Raw genomic sequence first — 23,325 nt, forward strand, 5'->3', positions numbered from 1 at the left:
TAGCAACAGATGGAAAACACATTGTGAGACCTCAGTACCTTGTATGTTTCTCAATGATTTGGAGCATGCCACACAAACCTTATTGAAGGAATCATAATTGTACTTCCAGCAGTATGTTGCATCTTTAAATCTTTTGTTGTGATCTCACAGATGTCTGCTAGGGTTTTCAGAGTGAATACTATGCGACAAAAGTGACATAGATGGTGCTGAGGTCACACATGAGGCCAACCCAAACTAAGCAAATTTATGTTCAATGCAACACTACCACATTTAGAAAATCTAGATGTACAACACATTCAAGAGAGGTAATGGCAGTTGCTAATGACATGTAAAAGCAATGCATCAGTGCAACTGTAGTTAACTGTTGTTAGCAAATTTATCTCTTGAACGTCAATTTTCTGCTTAATGGTCCACTTATCGCAGATGTAGTCAGTAACGGCTTGTTCCAACACTTCACTGAAGCTGTAAAATGTTAACACAATCCAATATTCAGACCTAAGTCTGATGTCTTGATGTCTTGTTCATCATTCCAGCATAGATCTTTGGAAATGATGGAATCGTTAATCATTTCGAAGGTTATAAGTGAAAGGTGATGTTAGTAGAAGATACTGTAATGTTTAACTTGTAGGAAACAATGAATAAAAATATACAGTATATGTAACATGCATCTGTTCCAACACAGCCATTATTTGTGCCATTTTCTTACAACAACAAAAAAGCCCTTTCGTATTTTTTATGTTGATTTTAAAGGTCCAGTTTATAAGATAGTTGATTGTTGAGTCTCAATCCCTAACTTGACAAATACTCACTCTTTAGCTGACTTTCACTTCAACCTAAAGTGTCAGTATTCAACAAGCTGGGAAACCCAAAGCATCAGTATTTGCAGATTTGGGAATGAGACTTAATCAACTATCTTACAAATTGGACCTTTAAATGACAACTGATATATATATTTTTTTAGTTGTGCCTTACTTTAAGAAAAATAAGGCACAACTTCTGCTTACAATGTATGATTTGAGTATGTCCATACTAATGCCTGAGCAGTGAAGCTACTGTACATGACTGTAAGACTTAAAGAAGACAAGGTGGAAATGTGCATTTGTGTCTGTGTGGACTGACTGAGGCACTGACCTCCAATCTGAGATGAAATGCAGCTACTGCTCATTAATTCTCTTCAAAACGTATAACCAAACATCAGAGAATGCTGAGAGGCCCCTCTGTCTATGGTTTAGTTAGAGGTGAAAGCCCTGAATGACTGCAGAAAATAGCAAACATTCCACCTAAACAAACAAATTTAAAAGATAAGGGTCACAGATGTGTTCACAGCAAAACATCTTTCAAAAAAGGTTGTATGTCAATTTTGTATTTTTTATAGATGTCACACCTATCCATGCAGACAATTTTGGTTTATTTTGTCCAGGTTTTGATACTCATACCACCACACCAGTACAATGGAGGTAACAACAAATCCTATGGATACTGGACTGAATTTCTCAGTGCCCTTTCACCTCCATTTTTTTGGAGTGAAGACATATTGTATCCCAAAAAACAACGTTTTACAATTCCCAAAGCAGTTAAAACTGTCTGCTAACACTTTTAACTGATTTGGTGGTCTTTTAAAGTTTTAAGTAGAAATGGACTACCTAAACAAATGATATAAATCTAGCATGCTTTGGCCCAATTTGACTCAATTAAGATTTTCTTCTCAGTTCTTTTCCAGAACTGCCCTGCTTCACATTAATGCAGTTCTTCATATTTCGTTTGGGAGATGCCCAAGCACCATTCTAGTCTTCTATTGCCTGTTGGTAAGCGGCGTTTCTGGTACAGTTAAGTGCCTTCCTAAAAGGCACTAGAAGCAGTTAAAGAAGGTGTTTACTGATCAGATTTCAACTGACCCAGAACTCTCTGGTCACATGCCCCTAAAACAGAGCACATGTTTTGTTTCTACCATCTCAAAAATGTGTTTTCAGGTGAACAACACTTCCCAAAAGCTAGAAACCAGTGCTGAGACCTGAAGAGGAGGCATTTAGGCAAATCCTGTCACCCTCCATAAATAGTAGGATTTTACTCAAATTAGTGTGCTTTAATATATATGTATGGCATGAATGCATTTGTGAATTCCCTAAAAGATGTGTGCTATTAGCCTGCATATCAACACTGATCTTAAAAGACCATCTGAGCACTGAGGATTTGCCTGTATATCTTATTGACCTTTTGAGCCCAGTTGGAATATGTAAATACAATTTTCCAGCAGAATAAGTAAGAATCAGATGAGATGCTAAGTTTAACTCATTTAAGGATAACTCCACCAATTTTACACATTAAAGTGTATTTAAAGATCTTGGGAAGAACTACTGCATATGTGAAAAAAGTCTTATAAAGCCTTTTGTGGCTCCAGAGGGAGCTGCGTGCAAGCTGATAAATTGCTTCAAGTGATGTCACTCAGTGGCTAAGTTGCATTGTGGGTATTGTAGACACCAGGTTGAGTCCTCTGGTATCACTGCACTCCTATAACTCTGTTTGACTCATTATGGGCAATTTAAAAACAAAATCAATAGAGCAAAACCAGAGATATCATCTTTTTTTATTCCACATAGTCTTCTTCCTTTTCAAAACCTGCTGCCTACATTACTCACAATGCAACTTAACCACTTAACTTAGCCACTGAGTAACATCACTGGACACTGCAAATGTTCAGGTTACACACAGCTTTCTCTGGAGCTTTTATACTAGCTTCAGCTTTATACTACGTTTTTCACAGATGCAGTAGTACCCCCCAACACCTGTCAACACACTAATGTGTGTTACTCTTGTTACTCTTTCAAGAGCAATTACACTGAATCCCTATTCAAATTTGCATGAAAACTGGAGTGCCACCAGCTATTTCTTTCATATTTATAAACAGTATTTCAATTACTATTTCCATTATTGAGAAAGTGTAAACTGAGTAATCGTGTTTCTACATTTCAGAGACATCATGTTCACAGATTTAGGCAGAGTAGTCAAAACATACAAAATGTGTTTTGTGTGTTAGGAGGTGACTTCCACTTTAATCTCACAGTAAGTGAAGTGAAGCCATGCCTGTAGAAGTCAGAACATGTGGACAGTCATTTTCATCATCAGACTGCTGAACTGATTCTCAACTTTCAAGTATTTTGGAACTTACAGTGGAGATTATGCTAAATTTGCAGTTTTTCTAAATGTGGTTTAGAAGACCTGCATGTTTAGTCTTAATGGAGGCAAAATATACTTAAGTATGTTTTCTACACCTCTCAAACCTTTGCACAAGTTGAAAAATGATTTATGATGGTGTAAAACATTTAGAGTCAGGCTTCAAAAATGGAATGACGACCAAGGTGTTGCATAGTTAGTCATACAAGATTTGCTCTTTGAATATTTGTTTCACATCCCATTCGGCTAAAATACCAAAATAACTTATAACTTTTATAACTTTCTTATACTAGTGAGGAGTTCCACATTGGATGAGAAAAAACTGAATTAGCATTTTTTACATTTATATTCTATATGTAGTTCTTGGTTCTAAGATAGAAAGTGGCCATAACATTTGGTAAGAGAATATTTGCAATTAATCTGGCAATTGTCAATTTCAATTTGAATGTGTATATTGGTGGTGCACATAGTAAAACGTATTGTTTTCTTCAAATATTAAATGTTTAAACTGGAGTACATCATCTTTTTATTGTTTATGCTATGCTATGCTGCTATTATGCGTTGTCATTTTTTAGATATTAGGGGGATGGCAATGCAGTAAGGAGGGTGGGGGTCCAGTATAAATATCAGTTAAGCTATGGAGTTTTTCCTTTTATTTTCAAAGCCAAGCATTAGGTTCAAACCAAGCTCACAACAATATTTGTAGTTTTTGGAGTCCTCAATTTGCATTGTTATAGTTCATGTTTGCATACTGTCCTTGTGATGACTTTTTATAATACGTACCTAGTACAATCTACGACTAAATAGTTTAATTTCAGTCCAACAGCCACAAACAAGTCAACTATACTTCTAAGAAGTCTAAGTCCGACTGAAATGCACAGGTGCTTATCTACATACAGGAAAGGAATGAAGGAGATACTTCATGTGAGTGATCATAATTGTTGCAGGAATAATACCTTCATCCTTGAAGGAGTGCTTGTTTTGTGGTCTTTGATGAAATAGTTTTTTTTTTTTGATAACCATTGAAAAATAAGGCACAATGACACAAACAAAGGGAGAGTGGAACAGCTCAGCAGTCATGTTCAAGGCCACCGGCAATGACACATTCAGCTTGTAGTATTAAGTCTTTCTATGAAATAACTCTACTGGGACATTTGACATGGACCCTTTCAGCTGGTAGACTGGGTAGGGCTCATGAATGGCTCACAGTGAATGGTTATGTGTGTTTCTGTTTCATGGTTAAAAGAGTAATTTCTCTGTGTTTCAGTGGAGAAATTGGTGCTTGTTAATCCAGATACATGGTTGATCTCAATTGTCTAACTGGGGATGCTGTGCATGTGCGTGTGTGGTGAAGAGGATGTTCACAGGGTAAAATTGAACAAGGACAGCCCTTGGTGTCAGTTCATTCTATATGTACCCTGATGAGATTTGTCTTCTACCTGAACAGTCTACGGTGACGTTTAAGTAGGTATAAGCCAGCTCTGTTTGTGTGTGGTTGACTTTGGTTTGGGGATGGGGATAGCTAAGAAAGAGACACATTTCATCATTTACGAAAATGTACCCACTGTTGGAGAATTAAGAATAAACTTTACCAGAAAATCACTACACCATTATGAAATGTAAAATTGTAATACTGTTGCTCAGTAGTTCCTACCCAGTACCTTGTCTATGACAATGTGAATAAACTTCGGCTTTATGGATCAAAAGGACCAGACTGATGGTTTTGCATGTTTTAGACTATTTACTACTAATCACATATACTTAAACTTTTTCTGCATAGCATATCAGAGATGTTTCAATTGAGTTTTGCCATCTTCCAGGAAGCTGTTAGTTTCCTATTATTTCTCTGAATATTGGAAAGAAAGTTGAGACTTGAAATCAGGTTGTGTAATCCAGCACAGTGAACATGATGTCTGCTTTTACTGCTGACAATGAGCTGTCATTGTATGTTAATGCAGTTGTAAGCATATACATTACAATGAGGTTATTGAAAAAAAAAACTATTAGCAGACATGATCACTGGAATGAATTAACCAACTCAAATAAGTGTTTTTTTCATATCGGTTAGAAATCAATGAAACACATTAGCTGCCTGGAACATTGCAATGTATCTTAAGTCTGATATGGTTTGGGAAATGGTCAGCAGTCATTTAAAGTACATGTATTAAATAGATGTAAATGGGCAAAAACATCCCAAAACGACAGATTGGTCCCTACGACAAAAAAGAAAAACACAAAACAAAGGTCGACTGTGATGACAGACTACATCACAAAGTTCAAAGTGCTGCACAAATAAAACAATATACATTGCAAAATCTGCATACTAGGGTGAATCTATTCTAAAGCATGGGGAATTAGGAAAAGAAAGGAAAATGTCACTGCAATCAAATTACTATTGTCATTCATCTATGTAAAAGTTATACAACTCCCAAAAAAACTAATTCATGTTTAAACTGACACACTGTCACGATTAAGTCGTGTCCACATAATTGTGGAAAAACTTTTTTTTGTGGTATATTTCACACTGGTGTTAGTCGTGCAGTGCACAGAGCATTGCTGACTTTTGTGAGCACAGCCCGTGGCTGAATTCTACTGCAATCACAGATTTTATATATATATATATATATATATATATATATATATATACACACACACACACACACACACACACACATATATCTTTGAAAAGTCATTTCTGCTGGTAATCAGAACGGATCATGATAGGTTATATGACTTTCAAATAGCAAGAAACTGAGAATTTGGAAATTGTATTTGCATTAAAACCAAGTACAAGAGGATACATTTTCTACTATTTTGTGACATGGCATGAAGGCATAGTGGTGGTAAATATAAAAGTGTGTGTGCGTGTGTGCGTGCATGCTGATCATCATGTGTCTGCTAGGTATATTAGTGTCTGCTCATGTTGTCACCTTCACACGTGTTGCTGGTATCTCATTTCAGTGTCTGCTGGTGTTGCTGTGTAGCTCGACATGTGTGTCAGTATGTGTGAGCGTGTGTGTGTGTGTGTGCTATGCGCAGTACATACTGGATCACTGAAAAGCTTGGTGGAAACGGGGCAGTGTGGTGGGTGTGCTCAGGTTGGATATGAAGGAGGAGGGGAGCCCTTGAAGTGGATTCTCTGCAGCCTCTGGGCCGTCAGGGGGATGGGGGGGCAGCTGAACAAGAGATGTGGGCTCTTCGTGGGGTGGATAGGCGACGCCCTGGCCCCCACTGCCCCCTGCGTGGCTGTACGGAGGCCCATTGAGCGGCAGGAAGTTGAAAAGCTGTGAGAAGTCCATCAGAGAGGAGGATGAAGCCAGAGAGTCGCCTACAGAAGCTGCTGCCACCGTTGTGGACATTTTGGACAGGGACACCTCCTGGCTCGTCTCCTCCAGCACGCCCACTTGAGTCTCCAACTCTAGTTTGGAGGAGGTGAGTTGGGGTTCTTGGGCTGCAGAGGATGAAGAGGGCATGCTGCTCTGCAGCTCCATCAGGTAGGTCTCCAGTTCTCCCTTTAGATTTTGCTCCCGCTCCTGTGAGGAGAAGGTGTATGAGGTAAAGTTGGAGCCCAGCGGGTACTTTAAAGAAAAGGGGTGTGTAGAGGTGGGGAAGGGCTCTGTGTCCAGGACGGGGCCTGTGTACATGTTGAGCTGGTGCGGCCTCGGTGTCAGCATTCCTGGGAGTTCGCCCTTGATCCCCCCAGACGGCAAGTCATAGACAACTGGCTCCAGCGAATCAGCTGGCTCAGTTTTTACCCTCAGCAGCTCCCGGGCATGGCTCTTTTTCATGTGACGTGTCAGGTGGTCTTTCCTCCCGAAGCGCTGGGCACAGTACTGGCAAAGGAAGTCCTTGCGTCCTGTGTGCACCACCATGTGGCGTCGCACGTCTTTACGGGTGTAAAATCGCCGCTCACAATGCTCGCAGCGATGCTTTTTCTCTTTGGTCCCACCAGAGGACTTGCCAGCGTGTGTTTTGAGGTGTTCCAGAAGAACCCCTGTGCTGGGGAACGGCTGCAGACACACTTGGCAGGTGAGGTCTCCACTGTTGGCGGCGTGGAGGGCGAGGTGGCGTTTGAAGCCCAGCTTGGTGTTGTAGCTCTTGCCACACTCCTGACAGTTGAATGCTTCCTTGTACGGGTCGTGAGTGTGTAGGTGATTCTTTAAGTGATCCTTGCGGTGGAACATTTTCTCACAGTATGAACACTTGTGGTTTTTTTCTGGCGAGTGAGTTGCCATATGCCTTGGAACACAGACACATTCTATAAGAACTCAGAATTGTTGCAATCATGTTTTAAGTAGGCATGCTTTACATCACACATAAACACAAGACCTGAATACTACTATTCATAAACACATAATTCTGACTACTATTGAGCACTATGTTACCAAAGGTGCAAAGAGAAAGCAACATGCTGCAGCCTGCTATGTACTGCTGCTTGTCTGTACCGTAGCAGCTTGTATTTGGAGACGAAAGCCTTGGTGCAGTCAGGATGGGAGCAGCGGTAGGGTCTTTCTCCTGTGTGAGAATATGAGTGCACCTTCAATTTCTCCAGACTGTTGAAAGCTTTCTGACACTCCTGGCAGGGGAAATTTTTCTTCGGCTTCCCCTCTGCTCTCCTGCGCCTCCCCATGGGTGGTGCAAGCTTGGCTTTCTCCAGGATGTGGTCACGGTGGCCCTGGCTTCCCGTGGCCATGGCTCTCTATGGTAGCCCAGCTACATGGACAGGGGCGCAGTGGCCAACTAGTACTGATGCAATTATTCTATCCAGTTTTATGTTCTCAACACCGCCCGGACTCAGGGGCCTGAGAGAGAGAGAGGGAGAGAGAGAGAGAGAGAGAGAGAGGATCATTTGAATGGTACTGTTTCAGGCTGATGATTGACTTGCTGGCATTACAAAAAACACAAGTCAAGTTTAACTTAATCTCTTTAAATGACCTGTCCTCAATGAGTTTCATGTTAGGGGTGGGCGGTATACCAGTGTCATCACTGTCACTGGTTGGCATTACAATCAAATATCACAGCATTTTTGACCAAACAGCTTTATCTTAATTATGACAATTTAGGGATTGTAGGGGTGACTATTGGAGCTTTACAAACTAATTCATGACTAAGTAGATAAATGCAGGTATTAGAACAAGTAACAGTGGTGGTGGGTAAGTGGTAAGTTAATAAAGTTCAACCTTTAAAACCTGGAAAAGACAACACTTATGTCATGCCAAAATCTGGGACCAAATATAGTCTCATATCACAATAACCATATAATATCAATGTATTGCCCAGCCCTAAGTGAGAGTAATGTATAAAAGCAACTACACTGTTAGGAATCCTGTCAGAAATTAAAGCAATTGGTTATCATTCATTAGTGTTTTGAACTACCTGTCCATTTTTAAGAAGCTCTGTGGACACAGGGAAGCAAACTCATCCAGAATTCAGAACTTTTCCCAGTTTATGTCATGGATTGTCTTTAGAAGGAAAAATCATGTAAATACTTATGTTACATTCATAGGCTCTTGCAAAACCTTACAGCTGTGCTCCAAATACATGTTAAGTCAAAAAATGTTAAGTTTGGTCCTCAGAGCTAACTTCAATCTTTTTTTTAGTCAAAGCTTCACCAACTTCTTGTTTTTCACTAGATTGGGTTGAAATTTGTCCTGAACATTATGCTTCAGACCTATGTTCGGAGTTTCAACTTGAAATTGACTAAAAAGCGCCTTTCACTAATCAGCTCCTTTAGAAAATAACATCATTCTATAATCAATAGTCATGAGTCATATTGTCAGCTCAGGGATTATGTCATATATGAAAAATTACTGAGCCGTAACATTACATTAATGCCATCACACAAAGCAGTGCAAATACAGAAGTAGTTACTGTATGTATCGTGTTACGTTTTTTTAGCCACAGGAACCTCATTCAGTGATACAGAATATCTGAGCAAGAATATTGTTTTCATTTTTTGGCCGTCGTAGGTCGTTCTGGCTCTGACTGAACTACTGTTTGTGTTCGTACTGTCCCCTTGCCCTTTGCCCACGCTGTCTTTAAAAGAAGACTTCTATAAATCGCAGAACAATCAAATCAAATCAATTTTGTTGTCAAGAGCCAGTTTTCTTTAAAATACAACCCAGATTCCCAAAAAGTTGGTCCTCTGTGTAGAACATCAATAAATATAAAATGCAACAATTTACATACAAACTGTGTTTACTGACAACGCTTTAACAAAGTGTTATTGAGCCCGTGTAGTAAGATCCTCCATACAATCATGTGCTTCACAAAGTGGTGAACGATCAACTCCCATTCTGCTGCCACATTTGCATGAAGCTGCCATCTTATTGTGCCTCTTCTCCCAGCCAAATTTAATGCACTGGGATAGACAATATTCATTTCAAGAAAACCCCAGCATGTCATAGCATAGCTAGCTATAGTGATGGATACATTTACTTCCAGCACTGCCTCTGCAAGCTGTGTGGAATTGAATGGAAAGCTATGGCTGCCTAAGATGGTTGGTAAAAATGTTGGTTCTGACAGACAGAAAGGACGTTCAAGGTGGTCGGTAAACAACATGCAGTAAAACGCTTCTGACAAACTTAAATCTGAAACTATGATTTGAACTTTAACTAGAACTTTACCAAATAAACCCACAATGCAAATATATACTGTATAATGATAGCAACCTGTAATATACTTTATTGGTAGTTTGATTATAGTACATAGCATATATAGCATACTGCTGTTGCATGTACTGCTATGGTAACGTTCTGCATTGGAAATAATATTGCAATTAACTTTACATTTCATATACATAAATGTAATTCATGTACATGCAGGTATATGCAATAATAACACATGAATGTTAAGTATGGTAATACTACAGATACAACCACTAATACCACAGATGTAAAGTATTCATAATTTAAAGTAAATGCTCTACAACATGCAAAAACACAGGCATCTTCAGTGGTGTAACTAATTACATCTACTCAAAATACTGTAATTAAGTTGAGAATAATTTAGACTGAAGATTTGAGAAACAGAAACCCTTCTGAATGAATGTTTGCTATTGATAATGCATTAAACATAAAAAGTAACCAATACTCTTTACTTAAGTATTATTTTAATACCAGTATTTTTTACTTGTAACTGAGTAATAGGTCAGTAATGTAACTGTACTTCTACTTGAGTACAGATTTTCAGTACTCTTTGCATCACTGGGTATCGTTTGTGTTGTTTAGTTACTGTGACACTACGACACAGCTGATTTGTATTTTAATTCTGTTACACTTGACCCTTATGTAGAAATGCTCTTTAACCTGCTCAGGGTCACCCAGTATAACACTACAGCAAGCAGGGCGACACGCCTGTCCAAGGCAGGAGATGCTCACATGAAGGCCTCCTTGACAGACTGATGTGAGTGGTCAGATACCTGGACCACCCCAAATCCCTGACCACTCCATTTTACTGTCACAAGTGGCATTATGAAAACAACAAATAACAACAACAACAAAAAAACAAGATTGCTTGGTCTCTGGTGTTGCTGCTTGTAGTTTTCTCGAGAACTTCTCACACCGACTGTTTGGGGTTATCAAAATGTTAACATTAAAATTCAACTAAGCTGATGCCTTGGGTAACCAGTGCTGTTGAGAGAGATGGTTAACCAAAACCTCTCTCTACATGGTTATATAGTCGGGCACAAAGTAGTCTAGTGCAACACCTTACACTTATTTTGTTATTGATTAATCAAACTGATTTTTTAAAAAAAAAAACGTTTTATGATATCTATCTCCAGCAATACACCTGCCAAGTGTGAAGTTGATCAGATGAACGGTTTGCAAGATATACAAAGCAGAAAGATATTCCTTGCTTTATTGTTAGATGGCTGGCAGAGGTTCTTTGTGCAAAATCTGTAAAAGCTCTAAAGCCAAAACCAATTCCATGCACCTCCCTGTATACAATGCTTTTGACAAAAAAACTAATTCAAATTCGCTCCTCTACAGTAAATCAGCTTCCACTACAGACTGTCAGAGTCTGTCCCCATCAGCTTTGTTTAGTCCACAAACATGTTAACTGACAACTGGATTTTCAATAATTTGTTGTGTATTCTATACAAAGAAGTCTATAGAATTTTAGCTCTTTCCTTAATCCAATCATGTTTTCAAAGAAACATGGAATTTAATAAAATACAAATTGATTAGACTGTGTTGAATAGACACAGGAGATATCCCACAGAGAGAAACCACCCAGATAAATAAATCACATCTGCCATCACTCATTCTCTCATTATATTACTGAAAATTCATACAGTTCACCCTTGCATAATTATCAGTCAGCAAATGTTGACATGAGCTGCATTCATTCTGAGATATCCATAAAATTAGAAAAATACTCATCAATAGCGTTACACAATTTTTAAGAAATATTTATTCATAAGGAACAATGCAAAAGAAACCAAATGACAGCTAAAATAAAAAAGATGCCAGATCATTCCTTCTGCTTCATTTCGAACAGTATTTCTGTAATTCAATTCAACTTAAGATTTTGTGACTTTAAGACATGAGAATTGAGTCTTTTGCTATTGAATTGAAAGGTTATTACAATAATTTGCGTCTGCAGTGATTCATACATTTCTAGCAGAAATTAATAAAATTACTGCAAATAACTATATTGAACTATTTTGCAATAATTAAAACTTATCACTGATTGACATTTTAAAGATCTTAACTTTTTTAATATCAGAAAAAAATTGAGTACTCCTCACCAAAAAATGCTAAATGATTTAATTCTCATTACTGAGCCTTAATTTAAACACAACATTTTATATTAACACATCCATATGTATGTTTATTATTAATATTTTGTCTCCGTCAATGTTTTCTGTTTTTGTTTAACATTTTTAATGCCATAAATAACAATAATAATAATAATAATAATGATAATAATACAGATAGATACAAGATACATTATATATCTTCACTCACTTATATAAGCTGCTTGTCCTAACTTTACATAATAAAATACTAATTTAGCTAATTCAAGTTATTTTTGTTGAAATGTCTTGAATGTTAAAGTGTTGTAACTGACACACAACTATATCATTAATATAAATCTCAAGACAAAAATGCTTGATATTTTTATAAGACTTATAGAGCTGTCATTTAGCTGAAACCACATTTTCACAACAGCAGGATCATACTGCACGTAAAAAAGATCTAATCATGGCTGAAATAAAACTGCTTCAATCTAGGTTCATTTCTACAAAAATAACCCGGCATAAGGAAGAGTAGAGCAGGCTTTTAAAAAGTAACACATGAATTATTTTGCCTTCAAAACAACAGTAGCAACTGATGTGTCATCATCAAACATTTAAGTTCTTAAAACAGGTATAAACTGTTATATTCTGTTCAAATTAGAAAAAACTCAGAAACAAGTCATTAAGGATAAAAGTTTCATTTCTTTGAGAACTGAGCAGTAAGTCAGACCACATTACTCCCTCCTATAGCTTTTCAGTCAAGATTAAACATACAGTAGAACATTTCCTTTTAGTGTCAATAGCATTTAAAGTCTCATGTAAAGCAAACAGCAAACTATCTGAATCAGAGAGAGGGCTGCTCCCATGCACCTCACTCTGCCTTGGTACATTAGCATAATAAATCAGGAGTTCATTGTATTGATGAACACAAACACATGGTGGTATCAGTCACTATTCGCTAGCCTGTGTAAAAGACCAGAGTCAGTCAGTATTCACGGAGCAGTAAACAGCAGAGTTTAGCTCTTGTTTTGGGTAGAAGACAGGTATAAACAGAGAGCAACACTGACAACACTTCCCCTCAGGAACTGTTGCTATATCAGCTTTCTGACCACGACACCAACAACCTGGCTGCTTTAACTCAACAACAACCGTCTGATCTCCAAACTGTTCAGGTTTACAGAGCACCAGCTCGTGTTTAACGCTCAATACATTGGACATGACAGGCTCCTGTAGCCTGCGCTCTAATGTCGGCAGCAGCTATACAACCAAATCTAAATACGAAATACAAACGTGCACGGTAGCCTCAAACCTGCCACACCAATCAAACTGAACACAAGTTGACTTTTGGCGTCTTCAGAAGTGGCCGGCAATAAGTTGGGACGCAGGCTGCACATGCAAATCTTAAGCATTGCCTATAGTTTGCCTTAAGTTCTTCCTCCATTTTGCTACTTTATTGACAAGCAATTTCTTTCCGTTTCTTGTTTATTAGCCTTGCAGCGGGTCATAGCCGAACTGTCATCTATATGCCACAGTGATCGATACCTTCAGTGGGTGAAAAAGCGATAGGTATAGCGTATAGCTTAAAAGAGAAATAGCATGAGAAAACAGTACTGTAGCCGCTACATGGTTGCATTTGGCGTTATAGACAGGAGATGCTTGAATCGATAAGGACATGTTGACACTGCTTCTGATGAAGTGTGAAAATGAGGCAAAACATGTGAATGCAGATAGAGGGATAATTGGCATTATTGCTGAATCCAAGTGCGCCTGTTCCAGTCGGTGCTTATCCACTGCCGTTGTTATTATATTAAAAAAAATAATAATGTAAGTGAGGAGGCTATGTTCAACTTTACTCAACTTTCAACCTTCATTCTACTGGTTCCTGTGGTCTTTAACGATCGTGGACACGCACCGTGACACTAATATCCCCAGTGACATAATTCAATTTTAAAAAAATCAATGCTTGTGCCTTCCCTCTGTTTTCTCTGTGGTCCCAAACTGGGTACTGATTAACACAAACTTTTCCCCAGCTCACCCCTCTCTCATAATTTAAATAACCCCGATATTTTAATTCAAAAACTGAGTCACCGTTTACTTAATTTACATCAAACTTACCCCGGACGCTTTAGCATCCTTTCTGTTGAGTTTTTCTTGACTTTCAACTATTTTCCGAATTTTTAATAATTTTTTTCTCATATTTTTTGCTAGACGCGGCGGGCCTGAAAATTGTTTGCTTTCCCGTCTTTCGAGCAGCCATTGTGTATGCGCTGCGATGCAACCGCACTAGGGTTAAGCCACGCCCACTTTAAGTTCCGCCCACTTGAGCTTTTTGATTTGTGTAAGACGCTGCCACTTTTACTTCAATGTCAGTAACAGTCCCTTTCAATAAAAGTCAATTTTTGGACTTGCTAGATATACTGTCAATCGTTAAAACTTGGTTAAGTCCAATTTACAAGGATAGGAAGACCAACATGCCAGCCAATAAATCCTATTGGTCCATGGGATTGTCAGTCTACGTCGGTACTTTTCAGGGGTTGTTATTGGAGGATGTTGCTGTCAGTTGTCGGTGACGGTGTGGGTGATTTTCCTGGTGCGCTGTTGCAGCAACGACACTGGGGCTGTCTTGAGCATGACGGGAAGGTTGTACCTACCCTATGGCTTGTGTAGCTTCATCAGCTAGCCACATGTAGTGTACAGCTGCTCACTAGCTTTTTGGAGCAAGAGACTGCTAGCATTCCAAGGGATATATATGTCAATGCCAATTTTGAATTGGTAAAGAATGCGTGAATAGCCATTGCGAGTTATTTCGGTCTTTTTATTTTTATTTTTAAAAACTGGATAACCTTCACTGGTGTCCACAAGTCACTAACCTAGCGCTGGAAACAAGTTGGTCAAAGGTAGGTTTTAACGTTGTGTAGCTGTACCTCCATTCAGCCCTAACTTTAGCAATTCGAACTGTCTAAAGCTATGTTAAATGATGCACCGCTGCTAAGTTTCCCCGTTCACCGTTTGATAACATCAGTGAAGGTCACGTTTGTTACGATGTAGCAACTTTACCTACAGTGAAGGAAACCCAGCTGCGCCAAACTCCGTTGACAAATCTTGCTATTAAGTATGACATGTTGATTGTAACATTTACACTACAGGGTGATACGAACAAAGATAGCGTATACAAGAGAAAAAGAGGCAGTTTACAATTCGGCATACATTTTACACACCAAACTGTAATCATTTTTAATAGAAATAATAAATAAAAAATGTCAATTCCACCAAAATAATGTAGTCGAAGCAGAAAGCGTAAACCTAAGATGAAGGTTCAACTTGTGCAAATTGACTGAGTTTGTTGGGTATGATTTCTTACCTGTTCCATTTAGTAGGCACTAGGAATCTGAAGTATCGTAATATGTAGGCTATATATATGTACATATATATATATATATATTGAAGCTGTGTGGAATAGGCCTTTGTCATCTGAGAAATGGATAAAATATGTAATAATAATAATAATTATATCAGGGACAATGTACAAAATAACATTAGTCTCGAGATGAGAAAAGATGCTTTGTACCGGATTTAGCTTACTAGCTACTTTCCATCCGTAGTCCATGATACTATTTTGAAGCTTACTATTTAAAAAAATGCTGTTTTTGCTGTTCAAGGCACACTTTTAACAAGTATTTTTCAATGGTAATTTGTCCTACTCAGTATTAGTCTTTGTCAAAACTGTTTATTAATAAAATTTGAGGGGTCCTTATCAAAAATATTTGTTCACATCATACGTTTCTGTTAAAAAAAAAAACATAATAAAGGCTACCAGATTGGTTTTACTCTCAAATATCAAGTTAGGTAGGTCTTCAAAAATTCAGCATCAGTCAGTGGTCAGAATTGACTTCTTGCACCTGGCCCACAAGTGAACTAGTTCTGAAATGGTAAGTTCATGAGTCAATGGAAAAAAGTCATTAGGGACTATTTGAATTGAAAAGGTCTATTAATCTCCTCTATTCTGCCAGACTTTCTGGTGGGGCTCTTAGAACTTGAGATAAGGATTTGCAATTTGTTTCTTTATTAAACAAGTTATGAAACAGTTTATAAAAGTAAACAAACAAATTAGCATAAATCAACTGATATTGAATCAGTCAACATGTACATTATTTCTCATTGCCATCAGAAAGTGTAAAAATACTTGAGACCATCTTAGATAGGTTGTTTGACCCATGGGACCAAACAGGTCACACTATAGACTAATACTAATACTACTAACTTGACTAATACTATAAAATACTATGAAACACACCTGGACCAATACATTCACGTGATGACTGAAAACTAGGGATGTAACGATACCAAAAACTCATGGTACAGTATCTCAAGGATAAATAGTACACAATAGGATATTTGTCACAATATTTAAAAAACATAGAAAAAGATGACTTGAACAATGTCCTTTAGGTACCTCTGCTTTCCTTCTACAGTAAAATAAAAGTAACCGGTCATGACCTACGCATGTGCAAAAAGTAGCCATGAATTGTTTTTGCCAATGAAAGATTGGACTATGTACAATTGCAAAACAATACAGCAGCCAGCATCCAGTAGCAATCCCTCCCTCCCTCTGGTTGTACAGCAGGAGGGTCCCACCAATCTCCCTCCCTCTTGTTGTCCAGCAGACGACCAGGGCCACAAAATCTCTGTCAGCGTAACTGACATGTTATTATGTCTTAACTGTATGTTCAGTGGCTGTCTGGTGTTAATGGGTTGATGTTGTGTTTTTCTCATGGTTGGTTTGTAAAAACAAACAGCTGGCGGAGGAGCTGATGCAGCAGATTGTGAGCCATAGTTTCCCTGCCGGTTAACACACCGACGACTGGCTGTCGCAGCTGCAGTGCCTCTGGGCTTGTTAGGTGAAGCAGACAGGCCGAGTGGCGAGCCGCTATGCAGAAGCTAACAAAAGGCAGTACAAAAAGACCATATCTTAAATAATTACATATGGAAAAGATACAATGTAGAAAATAGTCTGTGTCTGGATAAAAAGACTATCTTATCACATCAAGAAATTACAGAATAGAAGTAGTTTGTCATTCAAACCCCTTGGAGACATAAGTCTGTAAAGTCTTTGAAGATCCAATAGGCTTCATGTCTCTTTGACAGCAAGTCAGAATCCAAAAGTGCAAAATTTAATGAAATTACAGTAGAGAAATGACACAAAATAAGGATAACTGGGGATGTTAGAGTTCTTGGTCAGAACCTTAACCCCAAGGAGATGATGGCGCCCCTCAATTTTTTTGAACAGTCTGTGTTTTATTATTAAGAGTCTAGCTACACTTTTCACTCTCACAAATATAGGTTTTTGTTTCTGGAGAGAATTCAGAAATAAGGGCTGAGGGTTGTTTCAGCATCGACATCTCAATATGTGCATGTGTGGGAGGTGGTGGCCTAAAGGTTAGAGCAGCAAGCTTGTGAATGGAAGGTCCCCCTGGACTGGCAAGATAAGTCTGGGAGGGGAAAGTGAAAGACAGCGCTTTCCCCTCCCTCATCACCACCAGTGAGGTGCCCTTCAGTAAGACCCTTAACCCTGACTGCTTCAGTGGAGCTGCTCAGTGGCCAGCAGATCAGACTGTGGTAGTACTGGGAACCTTCCAGGTGTCAATATGTAACTGTGTGAATGTGATCAGGGCAGCATTGCTCTCAGTGAACTCTCTCTGAACAAACACAGGTTTAAAACATATATATACATATATTCACATTGCAGGAAATGAACTGTCATATGAACTCAAACACATTCTGTTTTCACCCTGGTCGGTTGGTTGGTTGGTTGGTTTGTCAGCAGGAGTGCACAAAAACTACTGAACAGATTTCCATGTAACTTGGATGGAGGATTGGTCTCAGCCCAGAATATACCCTGTTCATTTTTGGTGTGGATCTGGATAAAGGGACAGATACAGGAATATTTCTCACTTTTCTTTAACATTGTAAGATAAGGCATTTTCAACGTCATTGTTAATTTCTCAGGGAATAATGCATGGATCTTGATGAAAAAAATCAGGCGCATTCAGGTGGTTGGTATTTATGGCTTAAATTATGGTTAAGCAGTCATGGGTGGTTTAACATTTAGAGTGATACAGGGCTATCGAGTTTGATATTGGATTAGGTTTGAATCAAATTAAAGGGGATTGTTGGGCCTTGGTGGAGGTATGCGCTCTTGTGGCATTCAAGTTCTTGACCAATTCATAAAACAAAGCAGGTCCTGCTGGTTTGATACCACCAGACTATGGAGCAGCTTCATTCCCCAGGCTGTGAGACTGCTCAATTCATCATCAACTTTCCATTTTCCAAGATAGACAGAGCAGCACTCAAAGGACTCAAACATTGTTTTGTTTTTCAATCCCTTGTGATTTAAAAAATGACAATAAATTTGTGTTTACTGTGATATAAAACGGAGGAAACTGAACCTGTTTATGTTGTTCGTGTGCACACAGATGCAAATGGATAAAAATGCAAGAAAAGTTCGGAATCAGGACATTAACCCATGCATTGAAGTAAGCTTACCGACCCATTACATCCTACACTGTGTCAAACATCTGCCTGCTGCTGGGATGTGACAGTGTCGTTAAGTTTCTAATCCTGTCCTGGTTTTGGAACTTCTTCTCTTTTCAGGAAAGTGATGCCTCCCAGAAGTGTTTGGAAGCATACAACTACGATAAGAGCATGTGTTCAGCCTATTTCCAGAATTATAAGAACTGCAGGAAATACTGGGTGAGTGTATGTTTCCAGAATCAAAGAGAACAAACTGAAGAAACTGGTCTGAAAAGAAATATAAGAATTTAAGACATTATGCATGTTTTATCTGTACATGAGAGGTCATAAGAAGACTACAGTTGGATGCAGGGAAGGCATGCTCATCATCACAGACAGCCAGGCTTTGCTTCCCTGTAGCCACACTTTTGGCTTCTTGTCCTTGACGCTGCAGTACTGACACCCACTGGTTGTTCAGTGTGCCTGCACACTGTGGTTGTCAAGAAGCAGTAAGTGACACCATGGCTTTGTTCAGACTGCAGGCTAATCAGAAGCTTGGCTGTCCGCACTGTTATTTAAAAGTGATCAGATCACATTTGTGTGTCCAGACATCATCACCCTATCTGCATGGTTTGCTGTGGTAACAACATAGGTGACAGTAACAATGTATGCTGGTGACGTGGCTTTCCAATGCAGAAGCATGAGAAATGGAGAAGACATGGAATCTTCTCAGTTGCTTTTCCGTTACTCTTGATTTGACATTGTTGTTGTGCGTTGTGATGCAGGTGACGTAAAAGATCTCTTTGAAATAGTTTGGATCTAATTTGCAAAAATCACATTTTTTTTTTTTTATCCTTTTTTATTGAGTTACATCAAGGTCCATACAAACATTGTTATCATTGCATAGGGCTTAATATCCCTATCTGTAAATGCCTTCTGTTGTAACAGAAGGTAATACAGCTGAGTTTAAGCAAATCATACAAATAAGGACTAATAAGTAAATAAAAATACAGCTGAAAAATAGGAAATTCAATCAAAAATGGTTAACCAAACTTAATAGGAAATAGAACTAAACTGATTTGTTGGGTTGTGCCTTCATATCCGTTTTTCCAGTTATGGCCTTCCTGCCAGCTGCACTTCAAATCTGAAATAAACATGAGAGGCCTAAACATGAGAGATAACATTTTCTAATGGCAGGGCTCCCAAATACATGCTCTCTAGTTTGAATGGAATGTCTACCTGCAAAACGTTTTGCAAAACTCTATGAACCTCCTGCCAGAAAGGAATAAATAATGGGCAGGACCAGAATACATGATAATGATTTGCCTCAGGGAACCCACACTGTCTTCAGCAGCTGGAGGATTTGGTATGATGACTCTTTTGAAGTGGAGTAATACAGAACCTAATGTGGGTCACTAACAAAACTTCATTAAGTTGAGCTTGAAGTTTTTCATTAGAGCACACATAATTATCCCATTCTTCTTTCGTTATACTTAGGTTGCCTACCTTTTCCCATTTTTGTTTGACATACAATGTGTTACATTTTTTGTAGACAATGTTTTTTACACAAAGAAAGAAAAGAACTTAATGTATAACATCTGGCAAATTTAAAAGAAGGCCCAAATAATAAAGAATTTGTCGGAGACAGTGTTTTGCAAACTCAACAACAATTGACAGATGTTCATTTTTTTTTTTTTTTTTTAAGGGGCAACATGTTTACTGTCAACAAAATGTTGTCTTCTTTCATAAATGTAGTGTAAATGGCGGAATCGGTGCAAACAGTGTGTTTAAACAGCTGCTAAATGTTGGCAGGTAAGATGCACTTAAGACACAGAAGCAGACAGGCTGGTACAGCCGACACTTTTTACAAGGAAACAAACAACTGTCTGGAGATATTCCGGTTACTACTTTAATGGTTAGTTAGTTGACACAGCCAGTTTGTTCACAAACATCTGCTGGTACATGGGCCTGTTAAGAAAACCCACAAATGTAATTTATATTACAGTGAACCACATGGAAATCAGACAGTGTGTAATCCATTCTGCCTGTTGTTGTGGCTTCTTCTTCTTCCTGTTTACAGAGGATGTCAGTTGAGTAGGCGGTCCTTCAGTGTGGCCCAGGTCACGTGTACACACTGCTTAAAGAATGTGGTCAAATGCATCCCAGACCACCTCCGAATGTGATCTGAGTGATCGGATTTAAAAGCGTCCTCAATGCATCTTGGCTGCATTCACACCCGTACTTGGAGTTGTCCACTTGAGATCACTCAGGATGCATCTTAATATTATGTCTGGACAGGATAATATATGTCTGAAAGGGGCTTTAGTTTATAGTATGTTCCATATCCATAAACACTGTTTAATACACTTCCCTTAATTCAACCAATAGAATATTTTCTTGAAACCCTCCTCACCTGTCTAATGTCTGTGCCATTCAAACTACACTCCTCCAGTTTGTAACACTAAATGTGTAGTCTCCAAGCTCGGGCTTGGATGAACCTGATGATGTCATAGTGGTGTCATTATTTTCTCAGTTTTGACACAGCTCTGCCAGAGCAGCGGAAGATTTAAAAAAATATTTTTTCATAGACAGTTAAAGGTAGGGAAGGCGATTCTGGATAAAGGTAGTCGATTGTTGAGTTTCATTCTAAGACTGTCAAAGACAGATCGTTTGATTTGGTGTTCGGCCCAAAATTCTAACCCAAAGCGTCGGTTTTGGTATTTGATAACCTGGGAATGAGACTGAACAAACAACTATCTTTCTCCAGAATTGCCTTCCCTACCTTTTACCATGAAATGAAACTTGGCCTTGATCAGTAAATTGGTAGAGCGATCTGTTAATACAAACAAGCCCAGCTGCATCTGCTTCCATTGTGAATAGAGATGTATCTCTGGTTTCTTTGCAGCACAACATCATGCTGCAGAGGAGAAGAGAAGGCGTAAAACCTGACATGCCAACTGCTGCAGAGAGGCAGGAGCTACTCACTGCTAGCGGAGGCAAACCATACTAAGAGTCAACTGAGTGGGCGTCACAGAGACACTGAAGACCAGCAGACCCACACGCTCATTTACTACAGGCCCACCCTTCCGATGATGCCACTACCCCGCATAGGATGGGTGGGTACTGTGATCCAAGGCCAGAACTGTCCTCTTCCTCAGGTGACCATCTGTTGCTGGTCTGTTCTCAAATAAAATGGAACAAGCAGGAAGTAACAGAATGAGAAGATTGTTAATATACCTCAATACATAATCAATGTGACACAAACTGCGACAATGTAAAGGACATTAACGAGCTTTCTAAGCACTTTTGCTTGAAGGGAAAAGTCTTGTGTCCATTTTGAATTGTTAAATTATTACAAAACCAATTTACAACTGCTGAGATATTATGTGTAGATTTCATCACGAATATTCAAGGTCCTTAAAAAGTAGACACATGCTTGAACCCATGAGTTAATGTATCAACATGTGAAAGAACCTGTGTTGATGACTACTTCGTGTTGAATATCTATGGATTTCAACCCACAAATATGGCGAAGTGTGCAGCCTGTGCAATGGACATTTCTTTCATTTGTCTGTACTTAATAAAAAAAGGAGAATGGGAATAGTATCTGTGTCATTGTTTCCCTAATGTTTGATTTACCACCTCAAATATACCTCTGCCAAGGAGGTTATGTGTTTTTTTGTTGTTCTTTTACCATTGTCTCTTTGTTTGTGGGTTGGTTGGTTTGTCAGCAGGAATACACAAAAACTACTGAACTGATTTCCACCAAACTTGGGTGGAGGATAAGTTTTGGTCCAGAATAGACCCCATTAATTTTTAGTGTGGAATCGGATAAAGGGACGGATCCAGAATGTTTTCTCCTACAGAAAGGTATGGATACATGAGTATTTCTTACTTTCTGTAACATTATGAGATAGGGTGTTGTTGCCATTTTCGTTAATTTGGCAAGGAATAAAGCATGGATCTTGATTTTAAAAAATCTGGCGTATTTAGGTGGCAGATCTCTATGAGTGAGTACAGTTTGATGCACCTACCTCTGGTGAGCTTAATTTATGGTTAAGCAGTGATGGGTGGTTTAAAATGTAAAGTGATAGAGGGTTTGATATTGGATTAGGCTTTATTTAATTAAAGGAGACTGTTAAGCATCAGCGGAGGTATGCACTCTTTTGAGTGCCATTCAAGTTTGTTTTTGTATCATATTCCTTTGAAGTCTTCTGCAGAATACACACACACGAATAGTATCACATTATCCTCGTTAGTTCTGTTATTATACACGGTATTGCATTATGAAAATATGTGCTAATTTAATAATTAATTGCGGTTGTTGCTGCCAATCGGACCACGCCTTTCTGTCACTCACGCCAAGATTATGACGTCACTAGAACAACGTCCACAGGCTGGTGCTGAGCAGAACATGTCCCCACACGATGTCCTGTCCACATCTGTGTCCTGATCATGTCGCTGAGCACTAACGTCCTGGCACCTCAACTCAAGACGTCATATCTAAATTCACAGGTAACTTCTTCACTCTACCAGTCACAACTAACCTACCTTCAACCAGTAGAACTTCATAGATTACATTTGCTCGCTTACTGTACATCAGTCCTCTTCGACTTGTGATGATGATGATGAACAGTATCAGTCAGTCTAACAGATAAAACAGCCTAAATCTGATGTTAATTCGTTTAGGTGCTGATAGACTTGCATAGCCAAAGCTGCTACAGACTGACAGGCTAACAACTGATACAAGTTCCATTTGTTGTACTCTGTGTGCTAATGATCCCACAGAGGGGTTATTAATGTAGCTTACAGTGATCCTGACTCAACCACACCACACAATAACACCGAGCTACTCAACTGCCATCTCCACTGACCCAGGACCAGATCAGGTTTGTATGAGC

At 38.8% G+C, this 23,325-nt stretch overlaps 2 protein-coding genes across 2 annotated transcripts; one reads left to right on the plus strand and one right to left on the minus strand.

Annotated features, from left to right (window-relative positions):
* Positions 1 to 5,833: 5,833 nt before the first annotated feature.
* Positions 5,834 to 14,178, minus strand: plag1 (pleiomorphic adenoma gene 1). Its single transcript, XM_073488702.1, has 3 exons — positions 14,030 to 14,178; positions 7,617 to 7,973; positions 5,834 to 7,410 (listed from the first exon to the last, which is right to left on the minus strand). Exons 2-3 carry the CDS (start codon positions 7,862 to 7,864, stop codon positions 6,222 to 6,224), a joined length of 1,437 nt encoding a protein of 478 aa, XP_073344803.1. The 5' UTR covers positions 7,865 to 7,973; positions 14,030 to 14,178; the 3' UTR covers positions 5,834 to 6,221.
* A 375-nt stretch (positions 14,179 to 14,553) lies between these two features.
* chchd7 (coiled-coil-helix-coiled-coil-helix domain containing 7) lies at positions 14,554 to 22,025 on the plus strand. Its single transcript, XM_073488756.1, has 4 exons — positions 14,554 to 14,811; positions 18,388 to 18,447; positions 18,566 to 18,664; positions 21,330 to 22,025. Exons 2-4 carry the CDS (start codon positions 18,388 to 18,390, stop codon positions 21,432 to 21,434), a joined length of 264 nt encoding a protein of 87 aa, XP_073344857.1. The 5' UTR covers positions 14,554 to 14,811; the 3' UTR covers positions 21,435 to 22,025.
* Positions 22,026 to 23,325: the final 1,300 nt, after the last annotated feature.

This window comes from Pagrus major, chromosome 19 (genome assembly GCF_040436345.1).
Source record: "Pagrus major chromosome 19, Pma_NU_1.0".
In the NCBI taxonomy this organism is placed as follows: Eukaryota; Metazoa; Chordata; class Actinopteri; order Spariformes; family Sparidae; genus Pagrus; species Pagrus major.

Excerpts from the sequence above, each read along its gene's own strand:
- chchd7 (XM_073488756.1), top strand. The coding sequence starts at position 18,388 with ATGCAAATGGATAAAAATGCAAGAAAAGTTCGGAATCAGGACATTAAC. Across the intron at positions 18,448-18,565 it reads ACATTAACCCATGCATTGAA|GAAAGTGATGCCTCCCAGAA; the intron begins GTAAGCTTACCG and ends TTCTCTTTTCAG. Across the intron at positions 18,665-21,329 it reads AGAACTGCAGGAAATACTGG|CACAACATCATGCTGCAGAG; the intron begins GTGAGTGTATGT and ends GTTTCTTTGCAG.
- plag1 (XM_073488702.1), bottom strand. The coding sequence starts at position 7,864 with ATGGCCACGGGAAGCCAGGGCCACCGTGACCACATCCTGGAGAAAGCC. Across the intron at positions 7,411-7,616 it reads TCCAAATACAAGCTGCTACG|GCATATGGCAACTCACTCGC; the intron begins GTACAGACAAGC and ends CTGTGTTCCAAG.